Source organism: Uloborus diversus, chromosome 2, assembly GCF_026930045.1.
Source record: "Uloborus diversus isolate 005 chromosome 2, Udiv.v.3.1, whole genome shotgun sequence".
NCBI lineage: Eukaryota > Metazoa > Arthropoda > Arachnida > Araneae > Uloboridae > Uloborus > Uloborus diversus.
Window position 1 is genome coordinate 27,853,455 of NC_072732.1, and position 27,351 is coordinate 27,880,805.

Sequence of the window (27,351 nt, forward strand, 5' to 3'; positions counted from 1 at the left end):
TCCATGCTGCTGTTGCTCCACAGACGAAGTCTCGCGTTCTCTACGGTGGCGGCCGGTATTGCATCAAAATTTGACATTTGAAAGTAGATATTTTTCGTTAAGAAAATGGATAAAAAAATAGAAAGTGAAGTGGGTGACCGTGATCCTGAAACAGTAAGTGTCATTTTGAAATCAATAAATAATCACAATACTGTACCTTTTCCTTAATCCCAACATGCCGCAAGTACCACTTTTCGGTAATGGCGTCTATTGTAGTTATCTTATGGACTGGTTGACGGTATATAAAACTAAAATTTCGATTTAACTCTGTTTGATGTTTACTGTACAAGATTATGCCAGATCTCTTGATCTTTTTTCTCGTGTAAAATTCTTCTTTTGAAACATTGGGAGCTTACGAAATTCCTCCATTTATATTTTCTGCCTAAAATGTAATTCCGTCTATGTTAAAAAATGAAAAACCAAAAACTTGCATTCCGATTATGCATTCTACAATGCAAGAGCAAATAGATATACAGTTAATGAGCAAGAAAAAAGTGTTGGAAAGTCATTTGAAACTGTTTTGTATGATCTGTTTATTCTCTCATTCATCATACGAAAAATTCATTTTTTATAAATTCATTCATTTCAAAATCCCCCCACTTTACTTTCATTTCTTCTTGCGTCTTAACTGCTCACGATCGAATCAAATGATGTTCTTTCCTACGAAAATGCCAGATTTGTATTGGAAATGGATAAGTACACTTTCCAAAGTCATCATGATGCCATCAATTTAGGGTATCCTATAGGTTTTTAAAAGGACCATCCACAAAACTCACTTATTCATCAATAGTTGACTAAGTATAATAGTTAAAAAATGATGGGAACCTCAGACTGATCCTATGACTGACTTTTAACCAAATGGATTCAGATTATATGCCTTGGGGCAATTCCATGATAAGGTCAAACAGATGATCAAATTTTCAAAATTAAAAATTCTAAACAAATGAGGTGTCATTTTGAAGGTAAAGAGTTGTATGTTTTGAAATGCCTGTCTATAATTTGATCACTTCAGTTGCAAATATGTTACAGGAAGTTAAACAAAGGTCAACATCTTGAGTATTTTTAAACAATATTTGGTGACTCTCGAAGAAATTCTGTTTTTTTCTGAAAAATACGTACTAATATTATGAATTGAGAAGAATAACCATTTAAAGATACAATGTGTTGCTGGTGATGTTGCAAAAATGTCAAAATAAAATTCATTTTGATTTGTAAACAAACTCCTCTGGGGTACATTAAGTGCTTTACGTCCGACACCAAAATGTGCAGTTAATTATGCTGAGCCAATAATTTTAAAGCTACATACATGTATTTTTCGGTACAAAGTAAGAATTTCAATCCCTTTGATGTAACCTATTTTCATTTTGTAACAAGTGAATATTAGGGTGGTCCAAAATTTCGAAGGTGAAAATTTTTTGAGTCCTACCCTCCCATTTTGTTTCAATGTGTTAAAATAAAATCAGACAAAATTTGAAAACATTTCGATAATATTTAGAGGTAGCTCAATGCAGATAAAGTTTTCATCATTGTTGAAGAGAACGCGTACGACCATTGACCTCACTAAGGTAAAATACAATTGCTATTTTTATTAACAAGAAAATAATTGCTTTATAAAGTTGCTATTTTATATAGAGACTTAACAATAGCCATTATGAAAATACAAGTAAATACATAAAATCTATTCCTTTAACAGTCGTGATCGAAAAAATTTTCAACTTGTTGTTGCTTATGTATGTATTCTTAATTGTTTTGGTTTTGATTTCATTTGATCGGAATGGCAGTTTGCACTTATATTTGAAATGCATATGTCTCTTTACTTTAAAATAACTGAGCATGGAAAACACATCAATTAGATCAAAATCAGAGGTTTATCTTCCTAGTTCAACCATTAGTGAGTTTACAGGTAGTAAACTACCTTAAATTCGTATGGCATTGGGTATGTTTCTTCATAACCATATTGAATTAAAGAAAACCGTAAGAGAATCTTCAAGAAATACAATAGAAGAAATAACAAAATTTTGGCAGAAAGCCAGAATACCCGTACAAAGACCCCAAAACTGTCAGCCCAAGTTAGAAAAACTTTATTAACAATGGAAGTTATTGGAAAAAAAAGTACGACACAAAAAAGTAAAGGTGAGCTTTGCAGGATTGGGGCCTAACTGACAAAGTTTCTGCAATGTGCTTTGACACAATGAGTGTCAATACCAGGGTAAGCAAGGGTACCCGTGTTTTACTAGAGCAAAAATGAAAGAAAAGGTTACTATATTTTCCATGTCGACATCACATTATGGAATTAATTATTGGTGCGGTGTTTAATAAATGTTTGGGTTTTTCTTCAGCACCAGACGTACCTCTTTTTAAACGATTCCAGGCCTACTGGGAATTCATAGACAAAGACAAATACATCATAGGCATCAACAATAAGGACATTTTAGAACAAGTGACAGATGTAAAGGATGATACAATAGTATTCACTGAAAGATTACTACATGACACTAGTGATGTAAAATACCCGGGTATTTATTTTTAGGGGTAAATACCCAGGGTATATACCCGGGTAAATACCCGGGTATTTATTTCAAAAATTTATATTCAACTAAAATACTTTTCTGTATACAACCAACAATATACAAAACAATAAATTTTTGCCCAAAAATTGTATTTTGATCACATATTTAAAGAATTATTGTGTGAAACAGCTTAGCAATCTAATATGATATTCACATTAAATGTGTTGGATATGCCTGATCAATGTCGATAGCCAAATTTCAGATGTAAAATGCCATTCTACAAAAAGTAAAAAGATTAACTGGTTACAAAAAGCAAACATCAATTTTTTAAGGTCCTAGTCTTTTATAACGCAGTAATATGTCCCTGCATGACATCAAAATGTAACGAAATGTCGCTCAATTTATTATTACTATTTATTTACCTATATCTTATGCAGAAATTTCCTCCAAACTTAGTTCAATTGTTCAGGTGTATTCTGTATCACACACACACATATATATATATACACACACACACATAATATACATAAACATTTAAAATTTTTAATCTTTTATTTTAGGATTTATGTTTAAAAAAGAAAATAGTCACCTTTTAATACCACCTAAAAATTTTTTGCAAAATGCGCAATTATTAGGGGATTTACCCTGCCTTCGGAAAAATACCCAAAAAAATATTTACCTTCCCACCCTACAGGGGAGCAAATGCAAATGAGCAAGGCAACAGAAAAGAATATTTTGCTTTTTTTTTGCTTATTAATGTGAAAACTGTTTCTATATTTTCCATGTTATCACTTAAATATCAATAAAATAAATAACACGATAGTCTTAATAACTTCTCAGTTTATTCTTCCAAACATCCCTCATGCTTCCTTTTTTTCATTTTGGATATGACTAAACTAGATTGTGATTTTGAAATCCTGAAGTTCATAATGAATTGCTTATACTTCTCCAATTATGACATTGAAAAGAAAGATTCTTTGGTTCACCATATGTTTCTTTCATGATTTCATCAAGTCTTTCAATAAAAAAATATTATAAACTGTGTAATACATATATGTATCTATAAGTTTTACCAATTATTTCACATTTAGATTTTTAAAAAAAATCCCATTCACTTTTTTGCAATTTTTGTAAAATACCCAGTTTTTGGGTATTTACCCAGGCCTTGGGTAAATACCGGGGTAAATACCCAAAAAATATTTACCTACCCGCTGGGTATTTACCCGATCCACATCACTACATGACACACAAGCGAGAGATGATTATCGAGAATGTCTTGAACTTTGCTTAATATTTCTCGGTAAAGCTCCTCCACATGGTATCAAATTTGTAGCTCCTGAGGCTATGCATCATGCTAGATGGATGTCCAAAATTTTGTATTGCTTCAAAATATGGATGTTTAGCTATCAATTTACCATCACGTCAATAGAAGAAAAGGGATTGCAAAAAATATGCATATTTGTTGTATGTGTGTATTTAAAGGATTGAATGACTGCTTTTATGCCTGAAAAAACGATTTTAATGAAATCTTTATTGAAGTATAAAAAGATTGATGAAAACATAAGCAAAATTGCAAAGCAAAAATTTGCCAATCACCTGTGGTATTTGTCAAAGGAGCTCGTGGCATTAGCCCTTTTTGCCAATAAAGTGCCACACTGCATTAAAAGACAGATGGTGAAGGCGATGAATGAAGTAAACGGGAAAAATAATGGGGTGAAGTGCCCTAAGATTTTGCTAAAACATTTCATGGATATGAAATTTGAAGAACTTGTGACAAAGGGGTCAATTTCATTTTTTCAAAGCATGGGTTTACCTGATACCTTCATTCACGTAGATCCAGAAATCTGGGAGCTTCAGGAATATTTTAAGGAAGCAAAAGGGATTATTCAAGGAATTTCAGTGGTTAATGATAATGACACACAATGAAGAACAATTCCAATTCTTGTTGCATGTTGTCGCAGAACATTGACGAGCTTTTCCCAAATGTAAAAAGCTGAGTTTGTTATGTGTACTAAGGAAAGTCATATACATAACTATTGAAATATTATTATTATGTAACTATTTTTAACTTACAAAATGCTGGCAATTTTAATTAAATAAATTATATACTTTTCCTACCGTCAATTTTATTTCTAACTGCATTTATGGCATAAAATGGTGAAATGCGGAAATTTGAGTCGGTTGAGCTACCTCTAAATGTTAAAATTATGAGCTCAAACTGCACAATAATTATTTTTTACTCAGATGGAACCAAATGAGGGGGTAGGACCAATAAAAATCAGGAATTTTTTAAAAGAGGCCTTTTTTGGACCACCCTAGTGAATATTTTTTACTAAAATCTAGGTGTCGGACGTAAAAATATTTTTACGTCCGAAACTGTTACATTCCTTTAAACAACATATGTTTTCAACTGTGTTTCTCCTTTTTTTGCCTTTAATTTCAAAGTTAAAGTGAAACATGTATAAAAAACAACTTAGTGAATTTATTGTATATACATTTAGGGTTGATAGGGGTAAGTAGGACCCCTTTTGAGAAAAGGTGTGTTGAATGAACTTAATACAGTTGATTAAGATCGATTTTAGCAAATTTGCCAAAACTGTAAGTGGAAAAAGAAATTGGAAACACTTAATGACTGCGTCTATGTAAAGTTGGCTAAGGAAAAACTATTATCAACATTCAACCCATATAAATCTTGATGGTTTTCTTTCAGGTAAGTTTCGCAAATAACTAATCACCAGCTTTTGTAGCTGAACTATCAATTCCTACTAAGTCATCATAGTTGTCTTGTATTTCACTAATACAAGTATTTTATCAAAGTTGCTTTTGATTTTCAAATAATCACTGTTGGGGGGGGGGGGGAACCACTTACCCAATAGTGTGGAGACGTCTTATAGTGAAATTTTACGGGGTAAGTGCGGGCCCCTCCTCTAAAACTGTTTTTAATAATATTTTACTCAAAAATTCTGATTGCAGTATGCACTTTAAGCTAAACTGTACATGAATGTTTAATGATCATAAAAAAATAAGTGCTAACCGGGAAACACTTCTTTGAAAAATGCTGCTTAAACTCGCTAAAAAATATTTTTCAGATTTTTCTTTTTTTTTAACACGCTTTTATTAGCTTCACCTGTATGTATGTATGTATGTATCTTGTAACGGAATCTTGCAGCTCAAATTTCGCCCACTTCCTGCGATCGGATTCTTTTGAAATTTGGCATGCGACCTCAGACCCGATGACAATGCAATGTTCTATAATCAAACTAATTAATTAACTCTTTTAATTGTTAGTTTTATCTAATTTTAATCAATATTTTGGCATAAATCCAACAATGTAAAAAAGGAAAAATTTAAAAAAATACATTAAAAAATGCTCGCAAAAATTATTTAAAAATATCTACAAAAACCTTTAATTTTTCTGCGTCAGACAAAATTTGTTCCAATGTTCCGAGGTAATTAGAACATGAAATATAATTGTTTTTAACTCATTTCATGCCAAAATTTAGGTGAGCCTTCAATTGGAAATTCATTGCTGATCAGACCATTGTTGAACAAAACTTTTATTCAAATGCATCTCAAATTTTCAAAGTAATATAAATATGATTTCCGCAAACGTACATCGATGACTCAAAGTAGCTTCCCATCGGGGTGCCCTTATCTTAACTTTATGATATTACCTCGCACTCGTTTTATAAATAATTTCGTCGCCTGATAATTCTCCAACATAAGACTAAAAAACAGAAAAATAAAATAATAGTTTAAAAAACTAAAAAAACCACGCTTTCGTAGCAAAATGAACTAAAAAGTGAAAAATAATCTTTGGATGATAGTAGTTGACCAATCACTTAATTTTAATGTAATACAAAAAAGCGTGGTGGGCTTCTTATCAGTTGTCTTGAATTTCTTCCATTTGTTGTCCAAGCAAAAATGTAAATAGACAGCACCCCACGCTTTTTTGTATTACATTAAAATTAAGTGATTGGTCAACTACTATCATCCAAAGATTATTTTTCACTTTTTAGTTCATTTTGCTACGAAAGCGTGTTTTTTTTAGTTTTTTAAACTATTATTTTGAATGTAGGGGAGACCGTTGTACCTTGGGCCACTTCTAAAACTTTTTGGTTTTCAGAAAAAGAATGTGTGGTTTTTATGGTTTTTGGTTATTAAAACTTAACTTCAAGCCTTGCTGCAAGGTAAAAAAATTCAAGACAACTGATAAGAAGCCCCTCACGCTTTTTTGTATTACATTAAAATTAAGTGATTGGTCAACTACTATCATCCAAAGATTATTTTTCACTTTTTAGTTCATTTTGCTACGAAAGCGTGGTTTTTTTAGTTTTTTAAACTATTATTTTATTTTTTTAAACTAAGTTCTCTGACCTAGAAAAAAAAAATTCTACGTAAAGCATTGGTTTCCTAGGAGCGAATCGCCGAGAGGAAAAGTTGATTCTTCTACGCATGCGCGCCCGAGCGAAATTGACGTCTGAGGAGCCACGCTGGAATCACTTGACTTTGATTTCAGCGTCACGTCGAGTAGTGACGCCAAAGCTCGGTGATTTTTCTTCTAGGAAACCAGGGCTTAACCCAAATATATGCAAAATTAATCACTGTGATGAACCATGACATGATCAATGTAAAAAATTATAAATACCATGTGGATATTTCAGTTTTTAGGCCCACTTCCCCCAATCAACCCTACTTTTGAATTTACTTGGTAAATTTTGTTTCAGTCTATGTAACCTATAATTTACTTATTTATAACTGTTATTATAGTTATCTATTTACATTTAAGAGCAATTGTTGACGTCCAATCTGAACAATTTACGTCCGACACCAAGTTAAAAATATTTTTGAAATTTTATTCCTTATAATATCATTTGAAAACTGTGATATATGCTTCAATTATAATTGTATTTTAGAATTATGCTGTTTTTAAAATTAAAATGTGAGCCAATTCACAGACTTTTAATAATTTTTAAGTGAACCATCAATTTTACTATTTGTGTGTTTACATCCGACACGAACTTTTTTAATTTATACTTTTAGGGATCTTTTTTGAAAAACTAACATGATTTTTTATTCAGTGGGATGTAGTAAGTATCTTGTCAATAAATTTGATCCTTTTGGAACAGTTTATATTTGGTAAATGGAATTAAAACTGAGAAATTTTTCTTCATATTTACGTCCGACACCATGGAATTGCCCCTTGGCATATACCTGATGTTTATAAAACTCGTCATGATTCCAATAGCTTTAAAGAAAGTATGAAATTCCAAGTCACAATTTGTTCAAATGGGGGATTCGTAGTGTTGTTGCTTTGCTGTAACAGATTGATTTGTATCCTTTCTTGATATAGGGGAAAGAAATGCAAAATTTCCTTGCATAAATTTGACAAAATATGCATTTAGATCTATTTATTGACATTCGAATGAATTTTATGCACATATTTTTTTTTGTTTTTGTTTAGATCTAACTTTTCTGTATTTCAGATTACAGAACTGAACTTAGATGAATGTCCAAGTCCATGCAAATTAAGTCTTCTCCGGAACTTTGTTAATTTGGAATCTTTAAGCATTAAAAACTCTGGCATTACAGGTTTAAGAGGTTTTCCAAAGTTTGCAAAATTGAAAAAAGTAAGTTTCATTTTCATTTCCTGTAATTATTTTCTGGTAGTATCTTTTTTCTCCTTTTAAATTCTCTTATTTCAAAAACTGGGTATTTTAACTACATATTAAACCATAGCTGTTTTTATGTGAAAGTTGTTTTATATTAGAAATCCTGCCCTCCCATCTAGGCTTGTATGACTTGTTAACTGACACTGGTGAGGCTAAAAATTTTGTTCACCATAAGAGGAGGTGGGTCATGTTGGTCCGCTTTTTTACTTATCATTTTTTATCTCATCAAAAAATTTAATGATAGGTTAATTTTTCTACTATAAGTTTCACTAAACACTTCTCAACACCAAAGTTTTTTTTGGAAATGTTGAATTGATAAACTTTTTTTATATTAATTTTTTAACGTAGTGGACCAACGTACCCCACAGGTGGAGTACATTATATAGCTGATTTATACAACTTATATTTACACAGCTGATTTTAATCTAGTTATGTAGAAATTAAATTCTGCAGTAAAAATTTCAATTTGTATGCATGAGTTTTTTTTTCTCCAAAAACCAAATTTTTTGGCATTTATGCACGTGTGCAAAAGAAAATGTTCAAAATATAGTGCACTAATTGACTTAAATGCAATAAGTTAAAATTTTTTGTGCTTATGGAATGTATATTAAAAATATGAACTAAAAATATAATAGCACAAACTTTAAAATTCAAGTGTTTCATCATCAATTTCTTGTTCTTTAATCTTTGATTCAAAAAATAATTTTCGTTTAGAAGATCGTGTAAAACATATTTGCATATTAATCTTTTTTTTTCTTTTTTCTTTTTTTGCACCTAAATATTGCACATTTAATTACATTCCTTTGATTTATAAATGGAACTGAAATTTCTTGCTTTGGTAGTGTTGTGAATTTCCTTTCATAACTCTACCAACTGTTACATAAGGAAATTTTTATGCAATACCGTTGTTTATTAAGTAGAATATTTTTTAAATGAACATTTTGGAGAAAAATATTATCAAATACTCGATTACTCATTAATTAAAACTCATTAATATCTATATTTATGCATTACAAATATTGCAGTAAATGAAAACTGATCAAATTACACCCCTTTAGCTTTCATACTTTTGGACAGTCTTGGACAGTAAAAACCACTTGTCTTGTTCTAAACCAGTTTTGGACAGTCCAAAACCCAACCCTGGTTATGTTTCTTTAGAGAAATTAAAATTCTGTCGGTGGCAGTCCTGCATCCTGGAGACACCCCATAGCACCTAAAGCCTTGTAATTTGCACAAAATTATTTCAAGCCCAGAGGTTTGCACCTGTTTTTTTTTTCAAATCAGGATTTTTGTGTGATTATTAAATAAAATTTAACATTAATTGCTCATTGAAAAATTTACACCCTTTAACATCCTATGTCAGAAAAGCTTTTTTTTTCTGCATCAGATAGCGCTTATTGTAATTTTCTCAATTAATTAGAACAGCAGATATAAGGATTTCTAATTTAGCAAAAGTTTGAGGCTTAACTCAATTTAAGCTTGGAGTTAATGAGTAAAATATTACTACACTAGAAATCAGGAGTTTGAAAGCAACTTTTTAAACGTACAAATTGGCCATAATTGCTGTGTTCAAGAGGCCTTTAGGCTGTGAAATTTGGGTAAAAGTTTGAATCTTTGGGGCTTGTCTTCAGGTTGGAGTGGAATTTTAGTATTTTTCTAAATTTAATGAGCTGAATCTCTATTTTCCACGGGAAAAAATGCAGTGGAATGCAATAAAGCCGTAACATTGTTTGCTGATGAGCTTAAAGACAATTTCACTGTTACGGACGTAACAATCAGACTTTAAATACACATAATTTCAATTTATTTCGCATAAAAAGCTACAATTTTTTTTTCTGTTGGATAATTGGATGTTATTTTTGCTTAAAAAAATTTTGGCAGAGATAGCTTGATTACAAAAAGGAACAAAAAATTAAAACTGCCTGTTACGGACGTAACTCGGAAAACAGGAATACATTGTCATACAATTGCCAATATTCTTGTGAATTATTCATAGATTTCTAAAATTTTCTTTGAAATACTTCTTCTAGAGATTTCAAGCTTTCTAAAACCATAAAGTTTTCATGGATATTGTTTGCAAAATTTATGATAGAAATTAATATATTTGTTATAGACGTAAAAAAAATGTTATAGGTGTAACGTGTCTGATATATGCTAATTGCACAAAGCAAATAAAAGCTTATGTATATTCATAATTTTTGTTAAGAGAGTGCAACACATTATTTTGACACTTTAAGTTATACCTTAATAATTTTCAAAGATTTGGGGTTTTAGGGAGCAGCCCCCATTGCATACACCGCTTTTGTTAAGTTGTTTTTCTTGTGAATCTGTGAGTTTTTGGGATACTTTTACAGTTTGAGAATTTTCGATGATTTTCTCTTACCTCTCGTCAAACATATTAACTGTCCAATTTCTTTTAAAGTTTTAACAGTTGCCCTTGATTTCAATGGCTTGTTAATAGAATTGGCTCATTTTTGCCAAAGGTGGAAAAACCGGTCAAAACTGTCATATGAAAAATACTTTTTGGCCAACATTTGCCAAGTAAATCTTAATCTTGCTTCAAAAATAGATATGCTTTTTCTGAGGATCAGATGTAGCTAGTTTAATATTTAGTGTACTTTTGACTCTAATCTAATTATGTTTTTAAATTTAAATTTCAAAGCTATAAAATATTCAATTTATCAATGAAACAGTAATCTAAATATTATTTTTTTATGGAGAGTGAATGACAATAAAGCTTGCGTTTTTGACCAACCTCACCGGTCGACCAGTGAGTAACCGATTGCTAACCGCAGCGTTCTTGAGAGCTACCAGTTAACTGGTTGCTTCTGATGTCGTTCTATGAGCCTCGCCGGTTGATCTACCGGTCAACCACAACTTAAGCTGGTTGGTTGAGGGAACCACGTAACACTTTTGACCAATTATAAGTAATGTTCACCTGCCTGTTGTTCATCTGCGCCATGTCTGCGCAAGTAGCCGGTGTGTGGTGGAAAAGTGGTTAAATTTCAAATTGTTAGAAAAGGAACCACCAACTTAAAAAAAAACAAAATGAGGAAAAAAATTTAGGCCGATCGTATTTAAAGTGTTCTGCAAAACTCCAGGACGTCTCAATGTTTGGTGCCTACGTAGAACTCAAAGAGAAAAAGTTTGACTTACCTCAATGTTGTTAACTCAAAAAAAAAAACAATTTTTGCATGTCACACCTGAAGATTTATTCCGATCACCATCATTTACACGACGAACACCAAGATCCTAGGGAGCTCCCGCGGAGTAATCAAAACTTTGCAAAACATGGAATGGATTAAAAAAAGATAAAAATGTAAAAAAAAAAACGAAGTAGGTTAAGTTCTAAGTCCAGTCTATTGAAGGGATTCAGGTTGTCACAGCAGAGGGATGTGCATCGCACTTGGGAAGACAAAAAACGGCGTGGCTTGTTGTTGCAGCCCAAGAATTCATCTTAGTGACATCAGCGAGGGAGATGATGTAAAACCAACATGGAGCTGGCTACTATACCACGGCAAAGAATGTGAATCTCCTTTCTTACGAAGAAAATGGCGCAGCGGGAGTCAGAACTGAATTCCATGTCGACCACACATACCGCTTCTATTATCATGGTCTCACCAGACATGGATACATCACCTGCCTCTTTGATCTTAAACAAGGGTCAAAATGTAAAAATACATGATTTTTGTCAGTGTGGGATCGGAGCTACTTCAACGTGGAGGCGAACATCTTTCATTTTTGGAGCAACATCTTGGCTCAATAATGGGTCAAATTCGGAACTAAACCGTCATTTGTTGCATTAAACAGGGCTCTATAGCTCCTGTGTGATTACTTATCTATTCACAGCGCTTTGCAAGCAGATGCATCAAGATTCATCATCGTCATTTCGTACGACCTTTCACAGGTCTAGCGTCCGCGCTCCTCACGAAACAAACGCTCCTTCACATGTCACCGCTAGCACTCGACTACTCACAAAATTTTTAGAAACATCCCCGCTAAAACCCCACGCAGTCGCTTGAAAAGCAGATATTCATATGCGGCGTCAATTAGCACAGCAAATGGGAACGCGGGAAAATGACATCACCGAACCCGACCACACCTACAGCCAATGAGCAAAAAAGGCGGGAGAACAACGCATCGCGGGAAGAAGAAGGCAAAACATGGCCGCCAAAAACTCTGAAAAGACGCCATTAAATAATAGGAAATGCGAACACAGGAAATAAAAACGCGAATCGATGAAAATATATGTGATTACTATATCACACGGTGATCACCCGAAATCGTTCGATGAAGCATTGGTTCGTGAACAACCGGTTAGTAACCGCTGACATCATTGCTATCACGTTATTAACTAACCGGACGCTACCGGTCGTGCTCAGAGTAACTCAGTAACTTTGGTTTAAACTATTAAAGAACAAGACAAATTCTTATCTCTAAGTTAATTTTTAATAAAGAAGTAATACCAATCTGTCTATGCTGTCAGAATGATAGAAGTTTGAAGAGAAAAACTATGATTAATGTATGTAATATAATTTAAAAAAGCTTTATTAATGAAAATTAAGCAAAAAAATGCTTTGGATTTCATCATGTTAAATGATAGAGTGGTTTTCACTAAAATCTACTTGGAGAAATTGACGAAGCAACGTTTGAAAAATTAAGGAACTTTTCCTCTAGAATATTTTTATGTAAGTGATAAAGTGTTAATTTCTTGTGTAGAATTATTAACACCAATTAAATTTATTGCATGATTTGGAATATAAAAAAACTTACATTGTGAGAAACACATGTGTATTTCAATAGTTTTAAAAAATAAAATTAAATATCTGCTAACATTAATAAAAATTTGAAAATCCGAGTATCAGTATTTTTATTATATCATGCTACATGTTATACACTATATTTTCATTGCCTATCCTGTTTTTTTTTCTATTTAATTGGAAATGTTACATGTGTTACGGATGTAACATACTGCTTTTTGTTACGTCCAAAACAAAAAATTTTACGTCTGTAACACCATTTTTTATAAAACTTAAGAAATTGAAATGTTTGAACTGTGGTAAACAATTACTCTGGTGAATTACTAAAAGGACAAAAAAAAGATTTCTTTTAATTTTGATTTTTTGGGAAGTAATGACAACTTTTGCTAATTTTTTGTTATGGATGTAACATTAAACTTTTTTTTTTAATTTAAACTGCCTGATTTCATTTTTCAAAAAAAAAAAAATAAATAAATAAATAAAATAAATGCATGTTATCATAGTATCATGTTATTAGTTTAAACTGTAATGCAATTAATTTTGTTTTCATTTGGCTATTAGAAATAAGCATTTGAAAATGTGGTATTTTTTTCTGATTGTTATGGAAACCCAAATATCATACTTCCAACTAGGGGAAAAAATTATTATTGAACTTAAAAAAAAAAAAAAAAAAAAACAATGCAATATTCTGAAAATGCACATCTTAAGCTTTACAATGATATATAATATAGCAACATAACTGCAGTATGAAATTTTAACCGACTGGTTAAACTTTTCATGGAATTGCCCTTAAACTCATTCTAAAGATTTAAAAAATTAGTTCCATTCAACAGATAACCAAAAAAGTAAATATATAAATGGGTTTGAATTAATTGATTTAACAATGCTTGCTCATTGAATAGGACATCAATGCTTTTGAAATAGGTACTTTTCCGTTAAAGGTTTGTCAATTGGGTTTTTCAATGGCAACCCCCACCCTGAACCCCAAATGGTGCTAAAAATTGCACCAAGCTAGAGCGCCAGATTGTTAAGCTTGGAAATTTACTCTTGAAAACAGCCTTGAATGTCTGAGCACCTAAGCCCCTCCCTTCAGACCCTATGTAGCGTTGGAACACATCGGATTGGTCAATCGTGTTTCCTGTCAGTTGGACGGAAGCCCCCTCGTGGAGAAATTTTTGGACCAAATGGGAAAGCACCATAAATCAACCTCTATAAGTTGACCGCTAAAGTAGTGCACCGCAAGTGGGCAACTTACACAGGTTTTACTGTATAATTTAACATAATGGTACATAGATATTGATACTTGAGGGGTGCCCATCTCCCAGAGTGATGCCCCCCTCCCCTAAATACTAGGAAAACCCTCAAGCATAATATACTCAACAGAAAAGAAAAAAAACACCTAACTAAACATTCAGTATGCAGTTTGTACGATCACAAAATTTTAAAATTTTGTTTTTACAAAAAAAAAAAAAAAAATTATTTGTTTTTTCACAAAATTATTTGATTTTTTACAAAACAACAGACCCTTTTTTTCTGGACAGACCCGTGCTTCTACCATGCGGTAACAAACTTAAAATTTGTGAGTTTTTTTGTATTGTGTATTTCTTTGTTCTAATTAATTAATGTGTTTTGTTCCTTCTAGTTGGATCTCAGTTCAAACAACATTGCAAATACTCTGTTTTTTTTACATGGTTGTTCACAGTTGACATATTTAAATTTAAGTGGCAATAAATTTAGAGATCCTGCAGCTTTTAAACCTTTAGTAAGTATTTCTTATTTTCGTATTCAAATAAACGATTATTTCGATGTGGAAATGTTTTAATCTTTGGCAGATATTTTGAAACAAATAAAAGGATGTTTTCTGTATTTGCTACAAATGACACTGCAAAAAATTAAGCATAGTCTGTGACAGTGGCGGATATAAGGGGAGGGTTGTGAACCCCCCTAAACCGTCACCAATATTATCTGTCCACATTGTGCTTTAACACTTTTTGAATAAAATGTCAAAGATTTCAGTAATTCATTAACTATTTTTGAAAGTAAATACAGTTGGCTCTCTGTTTAATGACTTTCAAGGGACCACGAAAAATCGTCCTTCCTTAAGTAGAGAGCGTCCTTAAATAAAATGCTTTTAACACTAGAGTGAACCATCTAGGACCGTGAAAATCTGTCGTTAAATATAGAAAGTCGTTAAACAGAGAGCCAACTGTATTTGAAATTCTGCCTATTTTCATTGTTCTTTGTCCCCGTAAGGTGTATTCAAGTATTTCATACTGGCATGTGAGCTTGACTTTGATTGCTCTTGAGGGGGGTGGGGTAGGAGAGACTCTCGAATGAGTGCATGTACCAGCCCACTTGGCTGTTTTTTCCAGGAATTCACGACTCTCAAGGGTAGGGGGGATCTCTTTAATTAAGGATTTCAGTAAAAAATTTGAAAAAAAAAAATTCAAAGACTCCCTTTTTTTACAGCTTTAACAAAATGTACTCCATGGTTTTTGAAAGTTTCATGCTAAACTTTGAGCTTGAATGCATTAAAATCTGGTTGTATCAGGGGTGGAATATCTGCACCAATTTTAAGTGACTAATAAACCTTATATGAAAAACCCAAAACTGCAGTTTTGTTATCCAAAACTGTTGATTAGACAAATTAAATCGAAAAACTTTTTGTTTTTAAAAACCAAAAATAAAAAAAAACAAGTAACTTTGAGGGGGGAGGGGGGACAAAAATAACCGTTTTGCTGGAAATAATGTGCAATGCATTTTTAAGTCTTGATACTTTTGCATCTTTTAAATATTTCAATCATTTTTGACAATAGAAATTGTTTTAACTTATGGTACTTTAAATTAGCTATTTTTATTTTTTCATTGATTTTGTTTTGTAAACAAAATTCAGAAATACTGAAAATTTAACAGTAGGTCTAGTAAACTATCTGAAAGTTCCTCTGAAAATTTGAAATAATCTAACTGTACGCACAAACGTATACACACAAAATTGCCGTTTTCACTGATACAGAACTCATTGTTCTGGTACAAAAATGAATTTTTGATTTTCCACCCCTGCATATTGATGCTCATTAAGTTCCCTGATAAACCAGTTTTAACTGCATATGTAGTATTAATTAAGCTCTCATTCATCTATTTCATGTTTCAGTTAATTGTTTTCTGTGCATCTGACTTAAGAATCATCTACATGATTGTATTTTGACGGATGGCAAAATATTCCCCCTTTCTCCCTAAATATCAATAAAAAATGCCCTACTACTGTGCATTTCCATCATCTAATGATTTTTTTCCTTCGAATATTGGCAGGTCTAAGAGGGAAATAAATTGTGAGTTTTCTCATATATTTGTAATATGGAATACTAAAGGGAAACCTTGGGATCATTACATACTAAGTGCAACAGTATATAAATATTTAAAAAGAGAAGAAAAGAAATTATAATTATGTGTGGCTGGTTGGGGTTTCAAAAAGTGGCCCCTTGAGTATTTTAATTGGTTGTTAAAGTTTGATAATGTTTAGTCCCCAAGACTTGAAAAGGGCAAGTTATAATTTTCAAGTCTAATAGAATGACTTACACCACTCATATTCTAACCATTTTTACAACTTTAGAAATACAGTCGACGCTCGATATAACGACCATCTCCGTCCCAGAGTAAAAGGTCTTAATAACGAGTGGTCGTTATAAGAAGTATAATTTTAAAAAATATACACAGTCATCATGCATGCCCCGTTGTTCCATAAAGAAATGGTACTTTTCAAACATTCCAGTTAAATGCCCAAATTATTTTTATCATAGGAATTTTTAGAAAAATCGTGTGCAAAATACTATGACAGGATATTAAAGAACTTTTAAAGTAGAAAATATAGAAAGGAAAATGTTGCACACTTACAAATCTGCTACCACTACACTTTATGAAGATAAAACCAGAAACAGACGTTTGCCTTTTTAGCAGACGTGATTTTTGCAAAACATTATTTTCCGTTTCAGATATAGGTGATAAATTGTTTTTTTTTTTTTTTTTTTGCTTTTCAAAGAAACATTTAGGAATCTGGAAATTTCTCGATTTTTCCTCCCATTATTTTTCTGTGCTAGTTGTGGTGAATGGTAATTTTCCCCCCCCCCTCCCCCCTCTCAAAGTTGGATTTGACATACATTGAAAACTTCAGGCAGATGTCCGTAAACAATAAACAAGGTCATTTCAAGCTACAAATTTGTTTTATTGGAAAGAACACCAGAAATAGCGTCCGCTGAATTCGGTCGTTGTATTGGATTAGACGATACAGAACGGTCGTTATAACGAAGGCGAATTAACGTAGAGTTCATAGGAACAAAGTTGGGACTTTTACCACTGGTCGTTATAATGGGACGGTCTTTATATTGTGTGGTCGTTATACTGAGCGTCGACTGTAGTACTCTTGATTTCCCCATCACTAGGGGGGGGGGGGACTTTTTTTAAGAACTCTGATTTAGCACTAATTTCAATTTCACGAAATTTAATTATAATTGGTATATTTCTCACAGTTTTAGAAAAATAAGAACAGTTTTGAAAATTGTGAACCAATCCCTGCATACAAATTTATGCACAGAACTTATGTTCTGTAGCTGTTATTGTTAGTGTAAATTTGAGAAAGTGATGTGTATCCTTGTTGTGACTCAGATTCAAATCATTTCAGAGTGAACCAACAGATTGACAACTAAATTAAAAAAGCATAAAATGAGAGTATTTTTCTAATGTGAAACATCCAGCTGTTTTTTTATGGGGAAATCTCACTTTTTCTTCCAAAACATTTTACTTAGTTATCTGAATTTTGAAATTCAATATTTTCTTCTGATAGGTGCATTTTAAAATTTAATATGGATGATTTACATGCAATGTCTTTTTACTTAAATAGGGCAAATTGAAAAATCTGCAATCTTTGATACTTGTGAATTGTGAGGCTACTCAGAAACCAAACTACAGGAAAAAGATTTTCAAATATGTGAGTTCATTGCTGGATCTTGATGGTGAAGATAAGAAAAAAGAAGACGAAGGTAGGTAAAGAAAGATGAGTCTAGCTGTTTAATATACTGCCGTGTGCAGGTAAAGGGCAGTAACTGCAAATTTTTCATTTTGCATTTTTTGTCATCTATTGTACGTTAGCTTTATTGTACAAACTTGCTTATTTAGTTTCCACTGGAAAAACTTCCAATTCCAAGATTTCCCTCTGGTTAATCTTGAATCCGACACAAAGTTCTTCAACTATCTCAAAAACTCATTTCTGCAGATACTGCCGTTTGCCTGCACACGGAAGCATAGTTATTAGCGTTATCTGCTACAGCTTTGCCTGTGGTGTGGCCTATTTTTGTATTAGTAATTGGAGTTTAAAAAGTAATGCCATGTTTTCAGTATTTTTAAAACAAAAAGGGGGGTAGATGAACTGTTAAAATATTTGCCCATTTTTAGATACTTGTGTGCCATAGCAGGTAATACACTTCGTTACATGAGCTAATTTTAAATGCAGAATAAAAAATCTAGCAAAAAGTACCCAAAATCAAAGCATTTTTCTCATCACTTTTTACTAATCCCTAACATTCAGCATGTTAGTAGTTTCAAATATTGATTGTCTTGTTTTCCTCAAACCATGGAACCTGTCATATGTACATAACTTTTTTTAAAAAAAGCAATTATGATTGATACAATTTTAGAAACTTAGTTTAATTGTTAAAGAATTGTCAATGTGCTGAATCTTTATAAAATTGTTTTTGTCTTGCATGCTCATGAAAAAAGAAAAACAGGGAGTATTTTTTTGAATTGGTATACTAATTGTGCAATCGAATACTTGAGATTAAAAGCACTAAAAGAAAAAATTATCTGTTTATATACTACTTAATTGCAAATCGTTAAAATTTTGTCCAGTTGTTGAGTTAATGATTTATAAGTGATGTTTACTAAGATGCTGTTAATCTTAATCCTCGAGTTGAACTGAACCATTGCTTCAGTCACTTGACTGGTCTGCGCTAATTCCATATTAGCTACCAGTTTGTTGGGCACTCTTGGATTCCTTAAGAGGTTTTCTATCTCCAGCTCAGTCACTTTCCTATGCCGGGCTGATGAATGCTAATAAGCACGAAACTGCAGTCCTCGGCTGGAAATGACTGAGCTGGCGATGTATTTCATGTACATTTTATTACTTTAATTAAAAGGTTTGACATATTAAGTAAACATATAACTTATCTCTTCCTGATTAATTTAATGACTACCTGAGCTTTCTTTGGAAGTAAGATTCATTAGTTTACAGTTCCTGATTTGTCTTGCAGAACCATTTGAAGAAGTCATGGAAGTAGATGGAGAGGAGAATGCAACAAAGAAAAGAAAAAAGGAAGAGAAAGATGCATCTCCAAGAAAAAAGAGAAGAAGTGCAATAATGCAGCCAAAAAATCCATTGATGCAATTGAATGAACTAAAACCTGGATTAATTTATACAGTTGATGCTCAATCAGGACCCGCACATAACCCAGAATTTGTTGCAACCGTTGAGGTGAATGGGCAGAAGTTTACTGGTCGTGGCAATTCAAAGCAAAATGCAAAACATGCGGCTGCTCAAGCTGCTTTAGCCTCATTTGTGCAATTTCGTAATACACCGCAGGCAGTTGCTGCCATGAGTTGGTCTCATAGTTCATCAGATTTCACAGCAGATAACTGCGAAAATGAAAATTTCAATTCCAATAAATTTGAAGTGCGAAAGAACGGAGCCGGGAACGATATTTGCATCTCAACTGGAGTGGTTGTCAAGAAACCTCTTAAAATATTAACTGAGGCTGACAAGAAGAATCCTGTTATGCTTTTGAATGAAATTCATCCAGGATTATCATATGAATTGGCTGAAGAGAACTCATCGGTGCCTAGCCAGAGATTTCGCATGACTGTAAAGGTAGGGGAAAAGGAATACGAAGGTACTGGGCAAAATAAAAAATTGGCAAAAGCATCTGTTGCAAGAGCTGTATTAGCATCTTTATATAATGTCACTTATCAATTGTACCCAACAGCCTTATTACCAGATGATCCTTCTGCGGCTGAACTTTTCAATTTTCCTCAAGCCATTGCTGACAAAATTCAAAAAGCTCTGATGACCACATTTAATGAGGTGATGACTGGGAACCCAGATAATGCTAAGTGGAAAGTAATCGCTGGAATAGCCATGACGAAAGACGAAGCAATGGAGGAAATTCAGTTGATTGGATTTGGGACGGGAACAAAATGTGTTAATGGAGAACATATTAGTATGGTCGGTGCAAATCTTAACGACTGCCATGCCGAAATCATATCTCGCAGGTGTTTTAAAGATTTCTTGTACACGAATTTGGAACTACATTTGGAAGGGGAAGGTGATCAGTCCATATTTATTAAGAGTGAGCAGGGTGGTTTTCGACTGAAGCCTAATATAAAGTTTCATTTGTACATTAGTACTGCCCCATGTGGTGATGCAAGAATCTTTTCTCCCCATGAAGAAGAAGCAATTGACGCCGATCGGCATCCCAATCGAAATTCACGTGGTGTTTTGCGCACCAAAATAGAATCTGGAGAAGGAACTATTCCTGTGAAACCCGGTACTTCCATTCAAACATGGGATGGCATAATGCCAGGACAAGAAAGACTTCTTACCATGTCTTGTTCAGACAAGATTGCTTCTTGGGCCGTTCTTGGACTGCAAGGAGCTTTGCTTAGTCATTTTATAGAACCCATATACCTTCATAGCATTGTTCTAGGTGGTCTGTTTCATCCTAGTCACATGCGACGTGCATTATTTGCTCGATTTGAGGGAAGCTTAAAAGACTTGCCTCCGAGATATCATTTGCACAAGCCAAAGATGTCGAGTACCACAAGTCCTGAATTGAGGCACCTTGTGAAGTCCCCAAATTTCAGCGTAAACTGGACATCTGGTTTGGGGCGAGCCGAAGTCATTAATGCTACAACAGGCAAGCAAGAAAATGGTCAGATGTCACGCTTATGTAAAAGGGCATACTTCCAACGTTTCATGAATATTTACGATCGTTTAAGCCACGTAGGAAATTATGTAGTGCCATCACTGACTATTTATTCTGCTTATAAAAAGTCTGTGAAAGATTATGAAGCGGCTAAAAAAGCATTTATAGACTCTTTTGAAACTGCTGGACTGGGCAAATGGGTGAAAAAACCAGCTGAACAAAATGAATTTGAACTTACTTTCTAAATCAAATTTAATTTGCATTGAGGTGTATTTAAATTATCAAAGGTCCTGAATCGTTTATGTTTCAGTACAATTTTTTATTGTATAATTTTATTTCATTTTTCATCTCATGTTACAACACCCCTTTAGATGTAAAAGGTAACGGCTAATAAATCATATTAGGCCAACAGAAAAATTTATTGTTTCATTTAATCTTGCACACATTGCTCAGAAATGTCTCGTTTTTTCCATAGGTCAGGCACTTCTGGTATGCACCTAAATTATAATTTTAGAAAAGAGCTAGCTTAGATACTTCGTTTTTCATGCTTTAATATATTATCAAGTTTGCATTGAGGCTTTTTGTTTTTCCAGTCCTTTTAAATGTAGCACAAAACTAAAGGGACCAAAATATTTGTTAAAAAATTCATATTTTCATCTCATGTTACGACACCCCTTTGGATGAAAAAAGGTAACGGTTTGCAGTTTCTTCTGTCCAGACTGCTATATCGTTTTGTGTTAAACATGTTTTATTGTTTTGAAGTAAAAACCTGAATTGGGAAAAGTTGTGACTAATCAAATTTTGGTAATTGTCGGAAAAACTTCATAAGCAGCTAGAAAATCAAAATAACAAAATTTTTAATGAAAATTGAAAAATATTTTGCCAACTTACTTCCGAAATCATGACCTATTTACAAAACAGGCCATCGCCTATGGCTTTTGATTTTTAGAAACTCTGAAATGACTAATACAGCCCAAATTCAAAATAATAGAATATCGGAACTGTTTGAACAAATCTTGTCCTTGAGTCAGGAAAAATGAACGCATGCCAATTAAAAAGGGTAAAAAAAAAATAAAAAAAAAAATCAGGGTGGCGACAGGAACTGAAAAAAAGTTTCTTACTTTTCCCTGATTAAGTTCATCAAATTTCCCTGATTTACGTTACCTATGATAACGGTTCCCTTTCTTTGCCATACCTGAAAACCATTGCATATTAAATATAATGTACATTTTAAGCTGTAAATTAAAAATATATATTGACAAGATGCTCCTTTTCTTAGTGAAAATAGTATATTATTTTATCTACAGGGAAGTATCATAGGAAATCTAAAACAAATACTTTACTTCTAGTAACCAGTTAGCGTAAGAATTCTAAGAAAATTATTAAAACTATTCTTAAAGACATATTGAATCATGATAAAAGCAAAAAGTGTACATGGGAATATTTTGGACTAAATTTTCAAGCATTATAATTATTGCTGCTAGAATAACAAGTAATAGGGGAAGTACAGAAGTGATGTAGATTTACTTAAATAATAGACATTTATGTAAAACAAATTGAAACCTTTTAACAACCAGTCGGCAATGTGCATAGGGCGGAAAGGACATAACACCTCCCCCTTCCCAATTGCGATACCTGAAACATTCATTTTGAACTGTAAATCATTATTTTATTCAGAATTACATTATCTTAATGTAAAATTGCGAAACAGTTATTAAAAAAATAAATACATGGGCGGGACTTCCTAAAAATTCCAAAAGCTAAGAAGGGCATTTTTAATTTTAAATTACTTTAGAAACAATTATTTAAAACTAAATTTAGAGCAGATTGCAGCAGTAAAAATATTAGTTTTGCATTAATCTGGATCAACTCAACCTCACACAGAAACACACAATATATGATATAATGATCTACCTTAGGGATTATGATAAATCATCAATCTACTTATATCTTAGTAGGCAGTTGGCTAAAGCAGTTTCACTTTTGATTGACAAAAAATTACAGCATGAATATTGAAGTTTTTGTGATACATCTTAATTGCATAGTCAGTTACGTAAGGTTTCAGCTAGGTATGTTTCTTTGCAGATATAAAAATCACTTTTAAACTTATTCTTTAACTAATGACCTTCATTACACATGAATAACTATTTTACTCTTTAAAGGATCTTCAAATGTGCTAAAATTCAAAGCTTACTAAACAATCAAAAAAACATCCAGTTTTGATTATAATTTTAATATGTATACAGGATCATATATACAGTATGTTGTTAAAATTTACATAATAATTACATTCAGAAACACAACATAGATCAATTTACAATTTGGCATTTCAATCAGATATAACATGTGAAAAACCATATACTTTTGTATCAGAACTGAAATCAATGCAGTGTGGTCTAACTTCATTCTTTTTTTATCAACTGTTTTAATCTATGCAATATATTATTTATATATACATGTCTATTTAAATTATCCAACAATAATAAGTTCATCACAGTAAGAAAATGCCCTCAATTTCATGACTGTACTGGATTCTAGCCAGCTTTAGTTGTGCCGATTTTTGAATCATCTTTATTAGGGAATGCCACACGCCATCCAAATACCAGTCTATCAAAGCCACATGTAAATAGATTGCATGGCTTGGAATGGGCATCATCCAACCATGCCACAGAGCAAACCATACGTCGATGACCCTGCGGGAAAAAATACTTTTTAGTTCATATTTTGATACAATTTTAATTATTAATTCCTAAAGTATTGGGTGTTTGAAAAAATACCTGATTTTTGAAATGATACCGTTTATATTTGCGATCATATAAGTTGAGAAATTTAGTACAAAAAATGAGATTGGAAGTTCGGGGATCGACTTACACGCCAGGGCAGAAATTCCGAAAATTTTCCCTGAACAGTTCTTGGGGAGGGCTTGAAAACATGAACATTTTCCCAGTTTAGTCTAACATTTTAAAACAGATGCTAAAAAAGTAAATACCTACACATTCTGCTATAATTTTACATGGTCTGACTGAAATAAAGACTAAATAATTACAGTAAATGGCAGCCTACTCCAAAAGTGCGGGAATCGCCTTATTAATGAATTTCTCAGATAGTTGCTAATTAAAGTTGTCTTTTTTTTAAAAAAAATAATATGGCTACTGTGCAGAATTTTATTGATATTAATTCAAAATGAAAGCAACAAGTAACAAATCGTAACAGCAATATTTAACTCTTTAGAAAATCAGAAATGCAGAAGTGTCATCCATGGTCTATGGTTCTATTGTGTATGTTTCTGTATTTATTTAATATTCTTAATAATATACACATTTCAAATTTGGCCATTCTAAGTGCAACCCCTGTGCTCAAAACTAAAATAAAATCACAAGTACCTACAGTAAAGAATTGTGAAAAAGCAGCAGACACTTGTTTAGGGTTACAAGATAAAACAACATTACTTAGCAGTTTTTATCTTGAGAGCATTTATAACTCAATAGACTGCCTCAACTGCATAACAACAGTGGTTCAGCATTATTGATCCTTTAGGGAGAAAATATTCTGTGCACAAAATCTCGAAAATTTATATGTAGCCGCTGAAAATTTCAAAAAGTTAAGAAACAAGAAATAAAATTATATCCATAGTTGCATCTCAAAGAAGAAATTGCAACTGAACATAGCTGCTGGGCATGAAGTAGCAAAGTTTTATTCAGTAAATTACCGCCCATTAGCCAGGGCTAAAGCAGAAATACGTGAAATACACCGCCAGCTCAGTCATTTCCAGCCGAGGACTGCAGTTTCGTGCTTATTAGCACTCATCAGCCCGGCACAGGAAAGTGACTGAACTGGAGATGGAAAACCTCTTAAGGAAGCCAAGAGTGCGAAACAAACTAGTAGCTAATATAGAATTAGCAGACCAGACGAGTGACCGAAACGATGGTTTGGTTCAACTCGAGGATTGAAGGCAAGGCAAGGTATATTCAGTAAATTATTACCGCCCATTAGCCAGGGCTAAAGCAGAAATAAGTGAAATACACCGCCAGTTCAGTCATTTCCAGCCGAGGACTGCATTTCGTGCTTATTAGCACTCATCAGCCCGGCATACGAAACTGCAGTCCTCGGCTGGAAATGACTGAGCTGGCGGTGTATTTCACATATTTCTGCTTTAGCCCTGGCTAATGGGCGGTAATTTACTGAATATACCTTGCCTCGCGTTCAATCTTCGAGTTGAACCGAACCATTGCTTCGGTCACTCGTCTGGTCTGCTAATTCTATATTAGCTACCAGTTTGTTTCACACTCTTGGCTTCCTTAAGAGGTTTTCCACCTCCAGCTCAGTCACTTTCCTATGCCGGGCTGATGAGTGCTAATGAGCACGAAACTGTAGTCCTCGGCTGGAAATGACTGAGCTGGCGGTGTATTTCTAGCAAAGTTTTGTTATGGATTTGAAAATGAAGATTGATATGCAAATAGAGAACAGTCTGGGTATAGGAAATTGCTTTTCTCATTTTAGGTATGTTGCAGAGAATTACAATCAATACGCTTCACTTATTATGAATAAAAATAATAATTACCTGCCGATTACTTCTTGGTAACCTTGCCAATCTCACTCCATTCAGATCAAATAAGCGCACATGTCTATTGTCATGTGGAATGGCTATGACAAGTTGATTAGAAACAGCCAACCTGTTGGATAGATTGAAAAAAAATCACTAGTATAAGGCAAAACAAATATGATTTAATTTGTTTTTAATTTAATTATTTTATTCATCATAATGAAATTATAAACAGAGTTTGTACGGGTCATGGGAAAAAAGTTTCAGAACTGGAAAAGTCATGGAAAATTAATATGTTCATTAAAAGTCATCAAAATTTATTAAAAGTCATGAAAACTGTCTTAGGTAGTAAGAAAGTAACGATAGCTAAAAGAGAGCTATAAATATTGAGTGGTTTAGTAATATTTCATATAACTTGAACAATCTCAAAAACAAATCTGAGTTTTGGAATCTTAATTTTATCTGCTTCTGTAACAGTCACTCGCCTTTTTTTTTTTTTTTTTTTGTAATGTGATTTTACTACTGGGGCATCACTAATTTTGCATTCACCATTGTTTTCAGCACTTTTTATATTTTATATTCTGTAGTAGCGAGCTCGCACCTTTTTGATTTTGCCACGGCCCCTCAAAAAGTGTAACTCAATTGCGCCCGAGTTCATTTCAACTACTTGTAAAAAATTAATTATTAAATTTATCAGAGTTTTTGTTGAAGGCTTTAGAAAATGAAGACTTAAGTCAGGCAATAGAACATAGAAATAGGAGAATTAAAATACTCTTAAAATAGTGGTGCCCAACATCCGGGTTCAAAAATATCATATTTTCGAAAATATAGATAATATCCGATATTTTGAGATATATTTTGATATACACGAGGGGGGACCCAAAAGAAACCGGACTAATGGTGCGATGCCAATCCTAGATGTAGTAGAATGTTCTCCAGCTAGATGGTTCAAGTAGAGACCTTCACAAACCAGCTGTGCAAGTGGCGTCAGTGTAGTTGATAACGTCTGATTGTAGTGTTTGTTTTCTCAGGTGTTGTTGCTTTCCGCCTGCGAATTCATTATGGCAAATTTGAAAGAACAAACCGTAAGCTTGAAATTTTGCTTCCTGCTTGAAGAGTCGGCAATGGAATAGCTTACCAAATGCTTCAACAAGCTTTCAAGGAAAATGCTATGAGCCATACACAAGTTTTCGAGTGGTTTTGGGAGCTGTAAACGTGGTAGCATGAGTGTTGAAGATCATGCTCGTTTTGAGCGCCCTTCAACGTCTTGAAATGATGAAAACGTTGAAAAAATCCACCAAAAGATCAACAAGAGCCGTCGTCAACAAAGAGTCAAGACAGGAGCAAACGGTCTAATCTCGTGCAAATGGCTACCTATTTCACTGTAATCTTGCTTATTTTACATGACCCGAATCGCCAAGAGGAACATTCAAGCAACGTAAAATAACCAACCTACAGGCAGGCAGCGAAGAAGAACATGCATGCTTCGTAAAATAAACAACATTTAGTTGACGTACGGTCCTGATCCATCGGTGAATCCTACAGTAAATATTGAGATTCAAGCGTTGGTGTTAAGCGGAAAAAAAAAATCACAGATAATCCGCGGCTGCCTATTATCCACACCTCATAAACTTTGCCTTTTTTAGCAGATAATCCGCGGGTTATACACAGGAAAATACAATACGGTAGATGAATTTAAGAACAACAACCTCCTGAAGAAAAAAAAGGCACTTTTTATCGCCTGTCCTAAACTACTATTATTTTATATAGATTCATGGAATTCACCTCACTGAAACAAAATTTTGCAAAATGTAAATAGTATGAAGAAAAAAGGGTTGATTCTTTTTTTTTTGGACACAA

At 33.1% G+C, this 27,351-nt stretch overlaps 2 protein-coding genes across 3 annotated transcripts in view; one reads left to right on the forward strand and one right to left on the reverse strand.

Annotated features, from left to right (window-relative positions):
* Nucleotides 1-19: 19 nt before the first annotated feature.
* On the forward strand, nt 20-21,375 carry LOC129216939 (double-stranded RNA-specific editase Adar-like). The gene is made up of 5 exons (XM_054851157.1): nt 20-153; nt 8,036-8,179; nt 14,624-14,743; nt 17,876-18,014; nt 19,281-21,375. Exons 1-5 carry the CDS (start codon nt 106-108, stop codon nt 21,191-21,193), a joined length of 2,364 nt encoding a protein of 787 aa, XP_054707132.1. The 5' UTR covers nt 20-105; the 3' UTR covers nt 21,194-21,375.
* Nucleotides 21,376-23,167: 1,792 nt separating this feature from the next.
* LOC129216940 (WD repeat-containing protein 37-like) overlaps nt 23,168-27,351 on the reverse strand; it is a 171,540-nt gene continuing 167,356 nt past the window's right edge. For both annotated transcript variants that reach the window (XM_054851159.1, XM_054851158.1), the window contains exons 10-11: nt 25,510-25,621; nt 23,168-23,641 (exon numbers count right to left, since the gene is read on the reverse strand). In XM_054851159.1, the coding sequence (XP_054707134.1) occupies nt 23,483-23,641; nt 25,510-25,621 (271 nt within the window). In that variant the 3' untranslated portion in view covers nt 23,168-23,482. The remainder of the gene's footprint in view (nt 23,642-25,509; nt 25,622-27,351) is intronic.

Coding starts and splice junctions, on each gene's coding strand:
- LOC129216939 (XM_054851157.1), top strand. CDS start 106: ATGGATAAAAAAATAGAAAGTGAAGTGGGTGACCGTGATCCTGAAACA. Junction 154..8,035: donor GTGACCGTGATCCTGAAACA/GTAAGTGTCATT, acceptor TCTGTATTTCAG/ATTACAGAACTGAACTTAGA. Junction 18,015..19,280: donor TAAGAAAAAAGAAGACGAAG/GTAGGTAAAGAA, acceptor TTTGTCTTGCAG/AACCATTTGAAGAAGTCATG.